The following is a 17,980-nucleotide window of genomic DNA, read 5'->3' as shown; positions in this document are numbered from 1 at the left end:
TTTATCCTATTTTTTTTTCCCCCCCAATTTAGAAATTTTAATTATTTTATTTGAACTTCTGTTGAACATGTATGATTTTGATGAATATCAATCGGACAAAGATGGTAAAGTTTGCAAGTATTCGTGGGGTTTTGCCGGTGCTGGTAATAAATAGCCATCAGGATCTAACACGTCTGGTGTACGAATGGTGACTGGACCTTGAGGTGGTCTTGGTAATGTATCTTGGATTGTCTTAACTTTAACTTTCTCCAGTCTTTCTAATATCTCCGGAAATTTAATTCTATCCTTAGGATCAGTTTTCCAACATTCTCGCATTATTTGGCAGACAAATGGTGGACATCCTTCCGGAGGTATAAGCATTATGCCTTGAAAAATTAGCTTCACTACCTGAAGGTATCACGATAATTTAATAAAGCATTTATCTTTTCATTTCTTTAATGTGGATATGGAATACTTAAAATCATTGTAATATATAGAGAAAAAGATAATGATTACAAAGAAATGAGGTTATAAAAGAAAGTTAGGTTATAAAAGAAATCATACTCTATTCCTATTATGAAGCTGATCTGTCCAATGAATAACTTTAAGTAAAGTAGCATTTATTTTTTCATTTCTTTATCACTAAAATATTTAAAATTGTAATATGCACAGAGGAAAAAATGATAACTATAAAGAAGTATCTATTTCTATTGTGAAACTGATGTGTGCTGTAATTGACTTTAAGTAGTAAAATAGTATAAAAGCGCGACATGATGATATTTATAATGAATTAATATATATATATATATTATTATAAATCTAGATTTTTGACTGTAGATTATATTATTAATCTTGCAATAATAATTGGAGATTTTTATTATTCTAACAATATATTGTATGGATATATTAGCATAGCAATGTTAATACTCATTTTAAATGCAAAACTATATATAATAAAAATGTGTAATTTTGATTATTTTAAAGTAACAAATTTCTCTAAAAATTGATTATATATAATTTTACTTACTTCTTCATTATTATGTCCATAATATGGTTGTTTGCCAAAGGAATAGACTTCCCATAGAACAACGCCAAAACTCCATACGTCACTTTCCAATGTGAATCGCCCGTACATTACACTTTCCGGTGACATCCAACGGATTGGTAAAAGTCTAGAGCCCTTTATCTGAAGACAATAAAGATCTTGTTTTATTTATTTTATCTAAAAAAATTTGTGAAAATAAATTATAATTTAAATCATGAAACATATAGATAATTTTGCAAAATATAACAAATAATAAAAATTCAATATAATATACATTGAATATTCTGTTAAAATATTTTAATTTATTACGTAAGTTAATGTAAATTGATCACCTTATAGTAATCGCAAGTATAAACATCTCTTGACATCCCAAAATCTGCTATTTTAACAATGAAATCATAACCAACTAGACAATTTCTACATGCCAAATCTCTATGAACGAATCTTTGACCCGATAAATATGTCATACCAGCTGCAATTTGGATTGTTATCCAATGTAAAGATTCCTGAAAACATAATTAAGATTGTAATATCAGTCAATCAATTCATAATTCATTTTAAAAAAAATTCTTTTCAATATGAAAATCACTGTCTTACTTAAAAAATATTTTTAAAAGCAATTCTCAAAAATTTTAAAGGAAAAAAAAAATCCACTTGAGAATAAAGCTCATCAGTGACAAATAACTATTGAAAATATATTTCAAAAATTTTATTTCCAAATGCATTTCTTTTCAGGGGAAAGAAATGACAAATTATTCGAATGTTATTCGTTTGAATATTTTCAATAGAAAGTTTCCTAGTTTAAAAGTTTGAAATATTTACATGTAATTTTAGAGAATAGAAGATTTAAATAATTTTTTTACCTCAGTTAAAGGTTGCATCTCAGGTTTCGGCGATCTATTAAATTGTCGAGAGTTCGATCGTAAAACTTCAGCGAGATCTCCATACGGCATGTATTCGAAAACCATCCATGGACTACTATTACCTTCACGAAGCACTGCACCCTTCAACGACAAAATATTTCTATGCCCAAATGTGGACATGATGTCGACTTCTCGCATAAAATCTTCTTCAGCTTCTCGCGGTGCAGTCTCTTTCAAAACTTTTATAGCGACGATCTCTTTCGAATCCCCTATGCATAATTCTCCTGGAAAAAAAGAAAGAGTTATTTCTTTCAATTACATCTTTCTATTATGCTGGTTTATTTCACAAGGTAATTTCATTCTGAAAGCTTACTTTTAATTAAATAATATTTTTCCATATTTTTCTAGCAATCATTTAAATTTTTTGCCTTTTCAATTAAAAATTATTGATCTAATATTAATTTAAATGATCTTCATTTTTAAATATCTTATTATTTGAAAGATTTAAACAGAATAAATGATCATTCAATATTGAATAAGAAGAATATAATGGATATATTAATATCTACTAATTAAATTGTTTACTCTTTTATTGTTGTTATTAGTTTAATTCTTTACAAATTATAATAATTGATTTTAAATAAATTTTTCAAGCTTCTAAAAGAAGATTATTTGATGACTTATATAAGAACTACTAAGTTTTATATATATTTTTGACTATTTAATTTGGTTTATACCTTTGTATACTTTTCCAAAACACCCTTCGCCAATTTCTTGCAAAAATGCAAGAGACTCACGTTGCAGAATCGACACTTCCGGCGAGGCGCAACTGAAATACTGTGGGTTAGGTGTGTACTTATTCGCTAGCAGCAATCCCTTTTTCAGATTCATCGGTGTTCCCTGAAGTGAACATATGCAAGGTATTTTCATAACAATTTTTCAATTTAATTATTTTTTTTTTATTATTGACAGTACATGTAAATTTAATAAGAAAGAAGTTAAAATTAACATAGTTTCATACAATAGATAGAAATTTGAAAGATGAAATAAAATTATATATTTTATTAGATTTCTAATTCAAAACTATATGTGTATGTATGAATTATACATACAATTATTTTGATGTGATGTTATTCACAATAAATACAACTATATGCAGAGGAAATTGTAATAAAAAAATAAAATATAAACATTTTTGCCTATTTCTAGAATTTTCTTAATATAATAAAAATAATAAAAATATCAGTTTTAATTAACTATTATTCAATTTTAATAGATTGATTCATTCATGTGTTATTAAAGATTGTATTTAATAAAACAAAATTATATTATATTAATTAATAGACATTCCTTTTATATTTTTATATATTATTAAAAATTTTTTAATATGTATTTAAATTAAAAAATATTTGAAATATTCTAAATGTAAGAAAAGAAAAAAATAAATATTAAAAAATTACTATCATCTATCAAATGAAAATATAGATGAATTATAATATTCAATTTACTTTCGCACTGGAAAAAAAAAATATGACTTTCCAGGAAATATATTAATATACTCAAAAATGTTATTGTATTCAATACCATTGTATTTATTGTATTCAAAAATATAATATTACATCAATCGACTGAAGTTATTATTCCGTTTATCTAACGTTATCTTAAAACGTAAATGAGTTATAAATAACAGTTTTTTTTTCTTTTTTTTTTTTTTTTTAATGTTAGTTTTGAAGAAACACTTCAATATTATGTATTTGATTGACATACATCCAGGGAATTCCTCTGCGATTTCACGTTATAACTTCTTTTCTTCACGCAGTAGACTATACTCAACAATATTGCTAATACCGCGACGAATGCTATGGTGATTCCTATTATTTCAGGTACCTTTTGTCTCACACGCTCTGCCTGTTGAACAGTATGAAAATACTACAAAACTATGTTTGTAAAAGATTGTATGCATATTTATAAATCGATAGATGATATTTATAAGAACAATTGATAATAAATACCTGTTCTGCTTCTGGAAGAGCAGTCGTGCTGTTGGTAGAATTACCATTTGGAGGGATTATGTTGGGTATAGGTCGAGGTGTTAGGGGAACTAAAAAAAAAAAAAAATAATAATACTTAACAAATATTTGTAAAAAGATTTATCAATTTTAATTATCAATATTATTTATCTTTAATTGAAATTAAAATTTACTTCACATTAATTTTGATATGAATTAATTAAATTCAATGTTTTTAACTATATTTATATTATATCTGTATTATTAATTGATATAAAATAATATCGAATAAAGAAGAAAGCAAATAATTTTTAATATAATAATTTTTTGTTCAAAAAAATGTGTAAAGCTTATTAGTGATTCTTGTTCTATAAGATTATTTCATAAGAAGATAGATATAATATAGCATAATAGTATAATATATAGTATCTAAATTTAATTTGTAAGATAATAAATAATAATATGTGCTAAAGCATTATGAAACGAAAAAATATGTAGTTCAAAATCTAGTGATCCCTAGATCGTTCTGGTTTTATCTCTGGCGTCCGAGATAAAAAAAAATATCGAATCGATATGTATAATTCTAACCTATTAGACGGTTTGGACATTTCAAATCTGTTGTAGGTGGGGATAGATCGTGCGGACAGACGCATTTGGATGTGTTGTCTTTAAAGCTACGACATGCCGCTTCTTTTCCACAAATATGAGGTCGATCTTTGCATCCTGTGATCTCGGGGTTCCCGTTGATAGGCAGTAACCTCGCTATTACTTCCGATTGTTGTGTGGACGCATTTACTGATAATTCTGAAACAATATTTACATGTTATCGCAACTATGTCAGTTTACAATGACTATGTCTATCGAATTTATATATACAAATAAAAATTTTATTGGATGAAACATTCATGGATTGGAATGTATCATAGAACTTGAAGGGTGAAAGATATATTTTAAACTCAAATGTCCTATGAAACAAAAACTGCATTTTTCAATGTTATAAATACAAATATAAACTCGTGTTTGTATTTGTATATAATATTCAATGGTGTTTCAAAGAGAAATATTATAACAAAAATAAAATTCAATTTCATCATTTTCATTATCCATATATATATATATATATATATCTTTAGTAGTTGATAGTGGAACAGCATAGTTTCAATAATTTCCTAATCTTCTTAATCGTATATAACTTTTATGGTTCTGCGGTTCTCGTAGGTCTGTAATAAGGAAGCAATAATGATGATATATTATCTGAATAATGACGACATTCGGTTACAACCATATCAAAAAATGTCTAACCGCTTTAGATGTAATAATAGGTCCCAGTTTTATTTAGATATTCAATCCAACTGGATTTCCTCTAATCTGGAAAATATTGTACCATTAATTCCATTTCATTTCACGTTAATTTCAAATTGATATGAATCTTGTTTAAAATAAATTATAGATCTTCCGAGAAATGATATAAAGGATCCCAAGAGCCCGTGAACTCATTTCGTTTCAAAGTAAATAGAGGCTTAAGGTAAAAGTCGAATTTAGGTTAGGAACTTAGGCATAACAGTGGTAACGGTTAATAAAGGGCGAACTGGTAAGAAAAAGGGCTACATATTTGGATTGGGCCCGACTTGGATGAGACAGTGAAGGCATTCATTTCGTGCTTGAAGCTTGTAACGGGTCAAAGCGTTATCTCTGCGGTCAGCGCTCTCCGACAACGAGTCTCGCTATGTGTACCTATTATCGCCCCGTATTTCTTCTCTTACTATGCATCTTAAACGAAGATTGCCCGTATTCACGAGATCGCTCGATTTCTAGTAAATGTTCCTAAGTTTTAATTTTCTTGAAAAGATGACAATTCATTTAAGAAAGGTCAATAAATCAAACCTAAGGATGTGTTTAAAATTGAAAGTAAAACTCAATTTGATCCCGAAAGTTATCTTTCGATAGTGGATACTGTTCACATTAAGAATGAAATTTATCCTTAGATAATAACTTTCAATGCAGTATTTATAGAAATATTTTCGAGAGAATAATATAATATTTTCAAATGTATTCATACCCTAAAAGATGTTATATGAAACTTGACCTCGGTGTCTTCGATACGGATGGAATTGCTCATGCGGTACAATTGTACAACTGGTCTCTATATACGAGATATCTAGGGACATTTTGAAACGACTTGTTTGCATACATATGAAATTTTTTCCAAGTTCTTTATTTAATAATTTTACATAAATCGTATTGATCAATTATATAAATTTATAAATTTATTTTGAATTTATTATATTAATTTTTAGTTTGTTGGAGATGAAATATAATTACAGGTAATTTTAATAATATTAATTAATGTTAATGTTAATTAGTGTAATTATTGAAGAGGTTAGAAAACATAATTTAATTTAAAAAATGATATCATGAATTATAAATTGTGAATCAATATAACGGATAATATATATAGAATCCTATTTTTTATATTCTTATTTTTTTATAGTAATATTCTTGTAAAATTAATCGTAAGATTTTCAAGAAAAAAATTTAATGGAAGTTCAACAACGAGAGTAGTATAGATTAGAAATAATGCAACTGACAATGAGCATTCCAGTAATTGTAATTCCATGAAATGGGATTGTTTATCAAACAAACACGCGGAAGTATATAAGTATATACTAATTGTAAATCTAGCATTTCCAAGTTCGAAATCTTCGAACGAATATTTTTATTATTTATATTTTATTTAATTAAATTTAAATATTTTTCAACATTGTTACCTAAATCGTTCGTAATCTTTGCACTTTGTTATTAACAATATACGTGGAAGTCGATGGGTGAACCGTGACCTATGATATCGAGCGTACTTTGATGCAAAATGAGAGAATCACCCTTACCACGATTTTTATATCAAGTTTCATTTCTCTTAAGCAATTAACAATTTTTTCTCTTTAAATTTAATTTCAAATCTCGTTTAATTAAATTAAGTATAAATTTGATATACAAGTATACTTTTGATATACAAAAAATTGATATTTTAAATTGAATTTCATGCTTGATGTATTCAAAGTGATCTATATTCATTAATTTCAATCATGAAAATTCACAATTTAAAATTTTATAGTTTTTTTGTGATATGATTATAAATAACATCTATAGGAATTGCATGCAAAAAATTAACAAAATCTATTTTATTGTTTGTATTGAAGTTCTAATTTGAATATAAAATATAGAATTGTTCAAATGTAATTTGTTAAGAATCTACTACTGCAATTTTCACTATTCATCATTTTTGGAAACTGAAAAGCATTCAACGTGGATATACACATCGAGTTACGTTTATTTGCAAATCCGAAGTTTAGACCAGAGACTACAATAGGGGCATTATATGCGCGGGTGGTTTATCCTCCCAAACGATTCGCAACTGAATCGTCCATCATAAAACGAGATTATTCACGATATGTTGGGAGAATAGTTTTATCAAATTTTCTTAAATTATAGAAACAAATTGATTTGGAAAGTAAATTGAATTTATTTTTAATATTATTATTCTCTAATATAAGATTAAAATAAATAAAAGAGATAAAAACGTTACATTTTTTAAAAAATTAATATTATAAACGAATAAATAATATAAATTTAAATTTAAAACATTTTTTAAAATGATAATTCTAAGGATATTTTTTTTATATATTATTTTTTTGTTATTGAAAAAAAAAATTTGAATAATTTTGAATAAAATCAAAATCATTTCTGTTCAATGATTGAATTATTATAAATAAATTCCATTCAAATTATCATAAATGTAGCTTTAGAATATTTAAATATTAATAATATTTATGTAAAATTTTCATTGTATCTACAATTTTTTCAACGAAAATTTTATCAAGTTACTAAATTATATATTCATGCAAAATTTTAGAAATATATAATAGGGTAGAAAAGAGAATTACGACATTCAGAGGATTAACATAACGATGAGCAACCCGCTTTCTTTTTCGTTGATGTGTCATCATTACATTGCTTGTTTGCTATAATACTAAGCAAACAATGGATCGACTACTGCTTGGATAATGTATTCTTCTAAATTTATATTATGTATAATACGATAGATATTGTATTTCATTTCTATGAGTACTTCTGAAATCCTCTTCAAATCAGCCACCATTGTTTTCAAAACAGAAAATGGCACAATGTTCTAAAAATTTCTTTTATATATATATATTGTATTTAAAACCATTTTAAATATAGAATAAGAGATTTTGAAAATAAGAAAATTTAATACTTTCATAAGTAATAGTTTTTAATCCAATGGATAATGAATTTTAATTCAAAAGTTTTCATTAATAATATATTTTATTATATTTTGCATAAAAAAAGATTATTTTTATTCATAAAATAAATGTATAAAATAATATAATTTATTCTTCTCAGCACATATAGCAATCATTGGAACTTTACAATACTTTATTTATTTATTTATTTTTTTTAATAAAAATTGTCTTTGAACTATAGTGAATTGAATTAAATATTTTTCAAATTTTGTATAATCATTAAAGAAGCTTTTTCAGTGTTATTGGAAAATTTGAATACTGCGCACGTGGTTATCATCTTTTAGGTTAGCGTTATCAGAAGGTCGAACATGTCGATATTAAAGATAAGTTAGAGTCAGAAAAATAGGGTTAATTTTTTTACACCCGGTTTTTCGATATTTTAAGAGCAGTTAATATTTGTTCTAATATAGACAAGAGTAAAATAGCTTTATCTTTTCGACATTTTGACTCGTATTTGAATTTTTGTTTTTAACTTGTTTATATTAGTATTATCTGTAAAGAAATTTCTGCATATGTTTTCAAATAAGATAGTAAAATAAAATACTTTAATAATAAATTTTTAAATATTTAAATATTTAAATTAATCTAAAAATATAAGAATTATTAAAAATAAAAATAAACAAAAGAAGTATATGCAATAAATATAGATTCAATTATTGATTTGCTTTGTTTTTCATGACAAGCTTAATGTTTTAAAATTCCAAGGTAGAATTCTGTTCAAGATAGAATCTAGTGAAACTAACACGTGAAAATTAACCAAAGAGATTCTTCTTCCTTGGTAATAATTATCTGTAGTATTCAAATTGGTGCCTTTGTGCATGTCTGTAGCACATGAGTTTATCTCTAGAAGATACGATTATATTAGATTGGCGGGAAATAAATGAATTGAACTTTGAATCTGTTGAAATATATCTGTATATATTTAAGTATATATAATTATAAAGATAACTGTTGATTATATAATTTATATAATTTTTGTGTTGTAAAAAAGATTACACTAGTAATAATTTAAATAATATAACAAGACATGGGAAGAAAAATACAAGGAATGAATGAAAAGGTTATTTTTCTAGAAAATTATGAATACTTATATAAAGAAGAATATATATATATATATATAATATATGATAAGTGATAAATGTCAAAAGAAGATAATCCAAATTGAAAAAAGTTAAGGAAAAAGAGGGGAACATTATCATTTCTTCATTTTCAAGTTTTTGTTTCTTGTTTCTTTAAAGAGGAAAATTATAAATATTCACGGAAGAACGATTGCAATGCACGATAAATGATAAGAAAAAGTGATAAAAAAGATTAGAAAGAAAATTCGTTTCTTACTTGTTTACTTCTTTTTCAATTTTCCTTTATTTACTAGTGCAAATACCGATTAACCATGAATCATACCAGGAATTTCTAACGTATTTAATTTATTATTTAATATCAGATTTATTCACTTTATCGTTATATTTCCATATATTGGATGAATATGTGTTTCATCTTTAACTGTCGTATATATTTTTTCTTAATTCTTTTTTTTTAACAAAACGAAACACAACGCGTGTCTGTTTGTCGATCGGATAAATGACTATAATTATTGTATAATGATAAGGCATATACATATATTATAAATATAGAGAAGATTTAATTACAAATTACTTAAAATAATCATTCAACATTTAACAATTTTTTTTTTTTTTGTAAGTTTCTCAAACATTAATTCCAGAAATTTTTCTTCTTAATTATTCTAGAAATATTTAAATAATAATAAACAGCTTATCTCGATTAATGTATATACTTTGATTACAGTTTAATCGCAATTTATTTCTATGTTCTAAGAAAATATATAAATTACGCTTCAAAACTGCGACGCATCATTTCAAGAAAAGAACGCATCAAGAGATTTTTTTTTTTTAATCTATCGTAATAAAGAAATTATTTGTAACGTACAAATTTATTTATCTCTTTTTTTTTTTGTCTAATCAACATCTATTAAACATGATTATATTTATAACAATTTTGTAATGCAAACATTCTAACGATATTTAATATAAAATAGTTTTTATCTTGGAAATTTCAAACAAATCACGCAACGAGATTTCCTCACTGATTTGTCGGTTTCTAAATTTTTCATTTTTAAAGTGGATTTTTCATTCCAAGTGGATTAATTCCAAGAATTTCTTCTCGAATAAAAGTATCAAGGGATCATTATTACCCGTTTGATTTGATTTTTTTTTTTTAACAGCAACAAAGAAACATTGATAAAATTGATACTCGTCGAAAAAATTCTAAAAATTTGAACTCGACATGCACAAAAAATATAAATTTGCGAATTATAGAAACATTTCTTTATTCTTGCTCTTGGTCTCAATGCACAATTCCAAGAATTATTCAATTATTCTTTATTTTTCTTCAATTTTCATTCAAAAATAAGAGATTTTAATTTTGGAATTTTAATAATGATACTTTTTGGATAAAAAATATCTACTCACCCTGTCGAATTTCCGCGGAGGAAAGGCCTCTTCTCCTCGGCGTTCTTCTCCTCTCCATTCTGGGACCAAAATGGAAGGAAACCACCCCCGTTTAAAAAAAAAAAAAAAAAAAAAAAGAAGGACTATCGTCTCGCACTAAGAGCTTCACTTTTTCCTTGGCATTGATCCATTTTGATTCGTTTATCACTCGAAACTTTTGAGAGTCGGAATTCGATTTCGCGTCATTGGTTTACATTGTGAGAAAAAGTAATCACATGATAGGTAACACAGTAATATCTGCAGATCAATTGTTCCCACTGATTCGACCGCACGAGGAGTAGGTTTTTCATGAGTTCCTTCAAAGAGAAATCAAAAACCGAAACGAACAGTCACCTCCTTTGTGTCCCTCTAGATTGGACAGCTTTATATTTCTCACAATTTGGTAATAACTCCTCTTTTCTCTCTTTCAAAATCCTTTGGAACGACACGAATTTCGAAATTTCGAAATTTCACAAAAAAAAGTACATACTCCTTTTCCTTCCTCAAATTCGAAACAATTCTTTCCTCAAATTTGCTTCCTTTTCTTTTTTTTTTTAAATTCACCGAACAATGCAAATTTTATCTTTTCTCCGAAAATTCCTAATTGCTAAGATTTTCCCCCAGATTTCGAATGGTTAAGATTAAGAATTGAAAGGTCGGATTATAAAATTCGTTTTTATTTGCAGGCGGTCACAAGTGGGATTAAAGGTGAAAACTTTTCGGGCCAAGGATCGAGAAGGGCGGAGGGGGGCGGAGGACACGAGGATGGAAGAGTTAAGCCGGAAGAGGAAAGCCGGCGGTTAAAGGATAAATCGAGGAGGGGTCCTCTATCTTCGACGAATGCTTATTCGAAACTAAAGACCGCGTTCGAGAAACTCGCTCGTATTGGCGTGCAACACAAGGGAGCTCGGCCGCACTCATACAGGCGCAGGTCGAGGCGTGTTTCACGGCACCCACATGGATTTTAGACCGGGCAAGGATTTACGCGAGGAGGGACGAGCCGTAGTTCATCATCGTCCCGATGGCTCGACCTACGCTATCGGGGAGAGGCGATGCGAGAGGTTCCTCGTAATCTCGTCGGTTTTTCGGCCTCGACTTAAGGGTAGAGGCCTCTTGTTGCGCCTTTTAATCTCTGACACGTGCCAACTTACTTGCACGAGCCTCCACCCTTGCTCCTCCGCGATATTATTAGGATGAAATTAATCGAAATTAAACTTAATTTCTCTCTCTCTCTGTGTTTTGATCGTAGGAGTAATTTATTGGGTGTAGTGGTTACTTTATTATTGAATATTTGTATCAATCAATAGTTTCTTCCTTTTAATTTGTGAAAATTTTTTAGGTTTCTTAAAAGTTTCAATTTGTATGAAAAAATATTATGATATTCAGGTATAAACTTGCAAGAGTAATTTTAAATTTGTAAAAATTTTTTAGGTTTCTTAAAAGTTTCAATTTGTATGAAAAAATATTATGATATTCAGGTATGAACTTGCAAGAGTAATATATGTGCAAAGATGTCTTAAAATTATTTGGAAATAATTTTTCAAAATTATTTATAAACGAATAATAATATATGAGAGATAATTTGTAAGGCGATCGTTTATTACAATATAATTATTCCATCTCTCGCATCCGTTTCGAATAAATATTGTCCAATCCTTGGATAGGTTTGATCTGAAGTATGCGTGGATATTTAATGAACCTCTCGAAAGGATTCGCGTTACAACGAGGCTATCGATCACTATCAGAATTATTAAAGATGAGATCTGAAGAAGCGAACTTGAATAATAAAAAAAAAAGGGGGGGGAAAAAACGCGAAGATCAAATCTGTCGGAGAGTTATTCGTAATGACACGGCTTGCATTTTGCGCCACTAATAATTAACCAGTGTATATCGCGATCAGTTTGATACACTGGTGTCCAACTGGGCGCCACTCTTACCCCACTCTGCCGCACTGTTCGTGAATAACTTGACTTTTCAGCTTCTGATCGCGATAAACGTATCACTAACCACCACTCTCGTGTGTGTGTGTGTGTGTGTATAATCTCGATTAATCGGATGTAAAAATTAGCTTTACGAATCGTTGTTTTGCTTCTTTAAACGCGTTACGTAAATCACGAATGAAAATCATGTTATGTTTATTAACGTCATATTGAAATATCAAATCTTCATTAAGATGAAATTAAACGATATGTATGAATGTAAATTATTCGTCTTATATTAATAATAATTTAAAATTTTCGTAATTTGTATTATTATCGTTATCGAAAGTGTTCAACGATTGAAATAATTTAAGAAAAATATTCGAGTTTTGTTTATTTTTTTATTTTTTTTTTTATTTTCATTACAGAAAAACAAAATTTAAATGTAAATAGGATGGTTCATAAAATTAAAATTACATTATAAAAGTGTTCCAGAAATTGTTTGTTTAATATGTTATATTATTAGTTTACTAGTTTGACCAGTTTATTTGTCGTATTCTTGACGCGCAGTAATCCGATTCTATTTCAGTTTGAACGATGTCGAGTATTGAAAGTATATGAAAAGCTTTGAAATCTAATCAATTTGAACGAGAAGCAGATCAATTACGAAAAGTCACCAATTAAGAAAAGTTCATCGGCATAACAGTCATATGTCACGCATAAATAAAATTAGTGAAATATTATCTATTATAATAACAAAGTCACAAATCTTATGATAATAAATTTCTATCATAACATTGAGCTTACATCCATTGAAAATCGAGAACAATTATACTACGAAGAATACGTATAATAATTGGATTATAATTATGTTGGTATCATGGAGGAAAATTTTTCATTCTGTTTAACAATTTTTTTCTATCTCAAAGTACAATTGCAATTACTCATCTTTCGAAAATCTTCACGTAAAGATCCAAATGTTATTCGAGTCTTCTAAAATTCATCATTTTTTTTCAACACTATAAAATATTTATTTACAAGAAGAATCAATTTATGTACATAGATCACATGTTTATTTTTTATAATTGACAACTCAAAAAGTCATTCTCAAATTGCAAATCATCGATGCTTTCGAAATGACACTCGAAATTTTTGAACGATCGTAAACGTGAGCGATGATCGCGTCGGTGTGGGTGTTGGTTTGACAACGGTGGCCCACCTGATTAAGTTCTCTAACACGTGCCACTTAATGTGCCGAAATGATCCAATGGGAAGAGAATTGGGCCAGAACGGAAAAATGGTCGGCGAAGCCGCAACACAAGAGGAATACGTTAATAGTTTTCGAAGAGGCTCCTTTGGAATGGCGTAAGTGTTGTATATTTACACTGGCGTTACAGGCTCACACCTGGACGCAAGAATAGCGCCGCTTCTTTTTTCTCCGAAGTATTTTCTCGCCCGTGCGTCGAACAGCTTCCTGAACAAAGCGAATTTTTTTATATTTTTCTTCGTCATTTATTCTCTCTCTCTCTCTTTCTCTCTCTTTTGCTTTATTTCTAGACGAGCATTTCATTATTTCGATGTATATACTTTCGATCGCGGTTGAAAAAGAGAAAGAGCTGTCATTGTCATCATTATCATTTTCACTCAAAACGGTTTAAACAATTCAGAAAAACAATAAAGGTTTCACTGTTTACACTTTTCTATGATATTTCTTTTCGAAGTTAACGAAATTTACGATTAATTATATTTAACGGACAAACATTGTCTTTTAGGTTAGGAAAACAGTAATCCAATGTTGACGATGAAAAGCGATAACTTTTCCCGTTGCATTCCGAAATATGGGAAGTTTTTAAATGAAATTGGATCCAAGGAAGACATCAAGAGGGTAGTTTACACCCGCTTAAGTTGCTGATCGCCGATTTTCCTTGAGTACCGGAACAGCGTCGGTATGCATGCAGATGGTGGTCGTAAGAGGGGATGGTCTAAAATAATAAAGAAGCTGACACGAAGATGAGGAATGTTTGTGTTTTCACGTACGATGGCCGATTCTTAAATGACGGGATACAACTGGAAAAACGTATATTCGAAAGACAATACTTCGAATAAACCAATAGTTATCGATAGTTTCCTGTAGACAATCGTTTTTCAGCTTAAAAAGAAAGAGAAATAAATATTGTTCCATCTTGTTTCTTTTTTAATGGGAAATGTAACATATTTTTTTTATTTTTCGATTAAAAATTATAAGATATTTCCGTTATTTTTTTCAAAATGATAATATTCTGCTAATTGCAAGCAAAATATAAAATTGCATTGAAACGAATAATAAATCTAATGATATCTTTATTATTTATTTAAAAATAAAATATAATACTACAAAAATTGTGTATTAATTTCAAATTAAATAATTAAATAAAATACTTTATTATATTACGAATATTCGTAATAGCTTATTTTGCTTTATAATATATTAATTTAAAATCATATTTTTCTCTGTTTAGTTGATAAAACTGATAAATTAATCGTGTTATGTGCGCAACATGCATAATACATGCTCAAACTTGACATGCAATTCGAGAAAGGGATCAATTGGATTTCCTTATTTTACTTAGTATTAGTATAACGGTAAAGATAGTTATAGCTGATCCAAAATGAAATATAAATATAATGTATCTTTAAAGGAATTACGTAGTAGTTTGAAGTATAGATCAAGAGAATATTTGTTGCAGAATAGTTTACATGGCATTCCATATTTCGTGGATTCTACACGACCTAAGTGGGAAAGGTAATATCATAATTTAATTAATATACCAATTAAATAATGCAACATTAGTTAACAATAAATTAACGCCATAATATTTGCTATATTAATATTACTTATTATTATACATATGGTATGTCCGCAGATTAATATGGTTATTTTTATCAATGACATCAGTAATAGCGACTTTTATTACAATCGTAATTATCTTGAACAAATTTCAAACGCAACCAACAATAACCGGAGTGGATGTATTAACAGAGCACATTAATATCGAATTTCCTCAAATCTTTATTTGCTTCGACTGGATTCATTTGAATCATTCGTATATACTTGAGGTAAACGCATTTTTAAATATAATTTTATTTTATTTCAATATATATTGATATTATATTTATATCATTATATTTATACACTAATATTTATCTCAATATTTGTATGTATATATATATAGAATGATATGCATGTATACGAGGAATTATATAATTGGAATATTGGAAAATATATTGATGTGAAATCATTTAATCCAATTTATAAAAATAAAAACAATTTTCGAGAAATTTTTAAAACGATGGGACTTGATTGTGAATCTTTATTTAGTAACTGTGCATATAGGTAAATATGATAAATACATATGTATAATTTTTTTATTTCATTTATTTTAATTAAAAATATTTTATATATATATATATTATATCTTTATATACATATATTATATATATATATTCATAATTACTCAAAGTTTAATATTTTAAAATAAGAAAAAAATTATTTAAAGAAAAAGTAATAATTATTATTATAATTATAAAAAAAGTCATTTATATTTGATTAAATTATAAATTATATTGTTTTTTAGAGGAATGAATAGATCGTGTGAAAATATATTTACGAAAGTATTGACTGCAGTGGGTATATGTTGTAAATCTAAAAATTTAGAGTCACTTAAATATGTAGATATTTCATGGAATCTTGAATTTAAAATCCTTAATTCAAGTTTTCCTTTAAGGTAATATTTATTAATTCAACTAATTCAAATCAATAATTTTTTTATATCAAAATCTAATTTTTATAAATAATTTTTTTATCATAAATACTATTGATTATATCTAAAAAATTATATAATGTATAAAATGTTAATATAATTATTATATGTTATTATTCATTTTTCATATTGTAGATTTTATCTCATGGAACAAAATAATTTGAGTCCAGAACCAGGTGAAAGATCTCTTATAGTAGATAAATCTTTAGATATAGAATTTGTTGTTGATATAACATATACAACTTCTGATATTAAATATTTAACTCTTCGACAACGACAATGTTATTATAAGCAAGAGAGTAAAAATCTTATTGATTGCGAAATTGATTGCATAACCGATAAACTATTTAAATATTGTAAATGTTTGCCATGGTTTTTATCATTTGTCGATAAGACAGAATGTCCAATTTCAAAGTATCCTTGTTTAAACAATGTTAATATCGATAAAACCCAATGTAATTGTTGGCCCTTTTGTGATCATACATCATATAGTGTAAAAAGTATGAAAACATTTGAAAATAAAAATAAAAATCAAATTATGTTAAAAAATTGGCCAACAGCTCTCCATAAAACAGAAATGCGATTTGGTTATTTAGATTTAATTGTATCATTCGGTGGTATTGCAGGTCTTTTTTTAGGATTTTCTATTTTTGTAGCTTTAGAATTTGGATATTATTTTACTCTTAGAACTTATTTTGGAGCCGTAATTCGAATATCTCGAAAACAATATAATATTATGACCATTTATGTAGTGGAAAAATATCCCAACCAGAAAGTAAATACTAATTCAAAATACTATATATATCTCGATTAATTCTTTTCAAAAAATTAATATTTATATTCCATTTGTTGAAATTATATTTAATGCTAAAAAATGATATGAAGCGTATCATTATTAATTTTGTTTAAATCTTAGACTTCTAAACAAACATAAAAATTTAAAAATTTTAAAAATCACATAGATATAGAAAAAGAATAATATCACAATGATAATTTTTCATATTATTATTTATGCGAATATTTATAATAATATATCTTTGAATAAATAGTTATAAAAATATTATAATAAATTCTTTAATTAAAAAATAACTTGAATTTGGTTTCTTCAAGCGGATTGGATAAGAATCCATCACGTAATTTGCAAAAATCCCTAAAAATACGAAATGTGCAAATAATTCCTGCAATAATTAATTCTGGCAATTAAGATTCTTATTTCTAAATTTTATTTGTCAAAATCTATAAAAATATATAAAAAATTTTTACACATTTAAAATTTAATCTTATTATTATAAGAGCAACACTACAAATTTTATTGCTTTATTTATTTTTTATATATAATAAGCAAACTTATTTTAGTTAAATTTCCTGTATTATAGATTGTAATATAACTACAGTCAATTTCAAATAATGTATAGAGATTTTAATTTTTAGTTGTAAGATACCAACATAAATATATTAACTACAATTGTACATATCAATTGTTGTTGATTCATTTTATTATAAATTTATTATGTTTGAAATTATATTTTTTATTATTAA

The 17,980-nt window shown here is 26.8% G+C and overlaps 2 protein-coding genes and 1 long non-coding RNA gene across 4 annotated transcripts; 2 read left to right on the top strand and 1 right to left on the bottom strand.

The window, feature by feature from the left end:
• Positions 1-9: 9 nt before the first annotated feature.
• LOC725720 (muscle, skeletal receptor tyrosine protein kinase) lies at positions 10-11,958 on the bottom strand. 2 transcript variants are annotated; one of them, XM_006561954.3, is made up of 9 exons: positions 10,705-11,957; positions 4,485-4,700; positions 3,900-3,988; positions 3,655-3,816; positions 2,625-2,787; positions 1,888-2,171; positions 1,357-1,530; positions 1,007-1,165; positions 10-387 (listed from the first exon to the last, which is right to left on the bottom strand). In XM_006561954.3, exons 1-9 carry the CDS (start codon positions 10,760-10,762, stop codon positions 88-90), a joined length of 1,605 nt encoding a protein of 534 aa, XP_006562017.1. In that variant the 5' UTR covers positions 10,763-11,957; the 3' UTR covers positions 10-87. The 2 variants fall into 2 exon arrangements, with proteins under 2 accessions (XP_006562017.1, XP_006562018.1); XM_006561955.3 differs by having other exon boundaries at positions 88-387; positions 3,655-3,795; positions 10,705-11,958.
• Positions 11,959-13,130: 1,172 nt separating this feature from the next.
• On the top strand, positions 13,131-14,846 carry LOC113218578. The gene is made up of 2 exons (XR_003306045.1): positions 13,131-14,006; positions 14,414-14,846. It is a non-coding gene; the product is annotated as an uncharacterized LOC113218578 (long non-coding RNA).
• A 63-nt stretch (positions 14,847-14,909) lies between these two features.
• On the top strand, positions 14,910-17,327 carry LOC100578247 (sodium channel protein Nach). The gene is made up of 8 exons (XM_026446263.1): positions 14,910-14,922; positions 15,140-15,164; positions 15,221-15,263; positions 15,368-15,423; positions 15,545-15,737; positions 15,854-16,014; positions 16,256-16,405; positions 16,577-17,327. The coding sequence occupies exons 1-8, from the start codon at positions 14,910-14,912 to the stop codon at positions 17,253-17,255; spliced, it is 1,320 nt and encodes a 439-aa protein (XP_026302048.1). The 3' UTR covers positions 17,256-17,327.
• Positions 17,328-17,980: the final 653 nt, after the last annotated feature.

The sequence above is a fragment of the Apis mellifera genome, linkage group LG1 (assembly GCF_003254395.2).
Source record: "Apis mellifera strain DH4 linkage group LG1, Amel_HAv3.1, whole genome shotgun sequence".
NCBI classification, from domain to species: Eukaryota; Metazoa; Arthropoda; class Insecta; order Hymenoptera; family Apidae; genus Apis; species Apis mellifera.
This window is presented reverse-complemented; position numbering and strand designations above follow the sequence as displayed.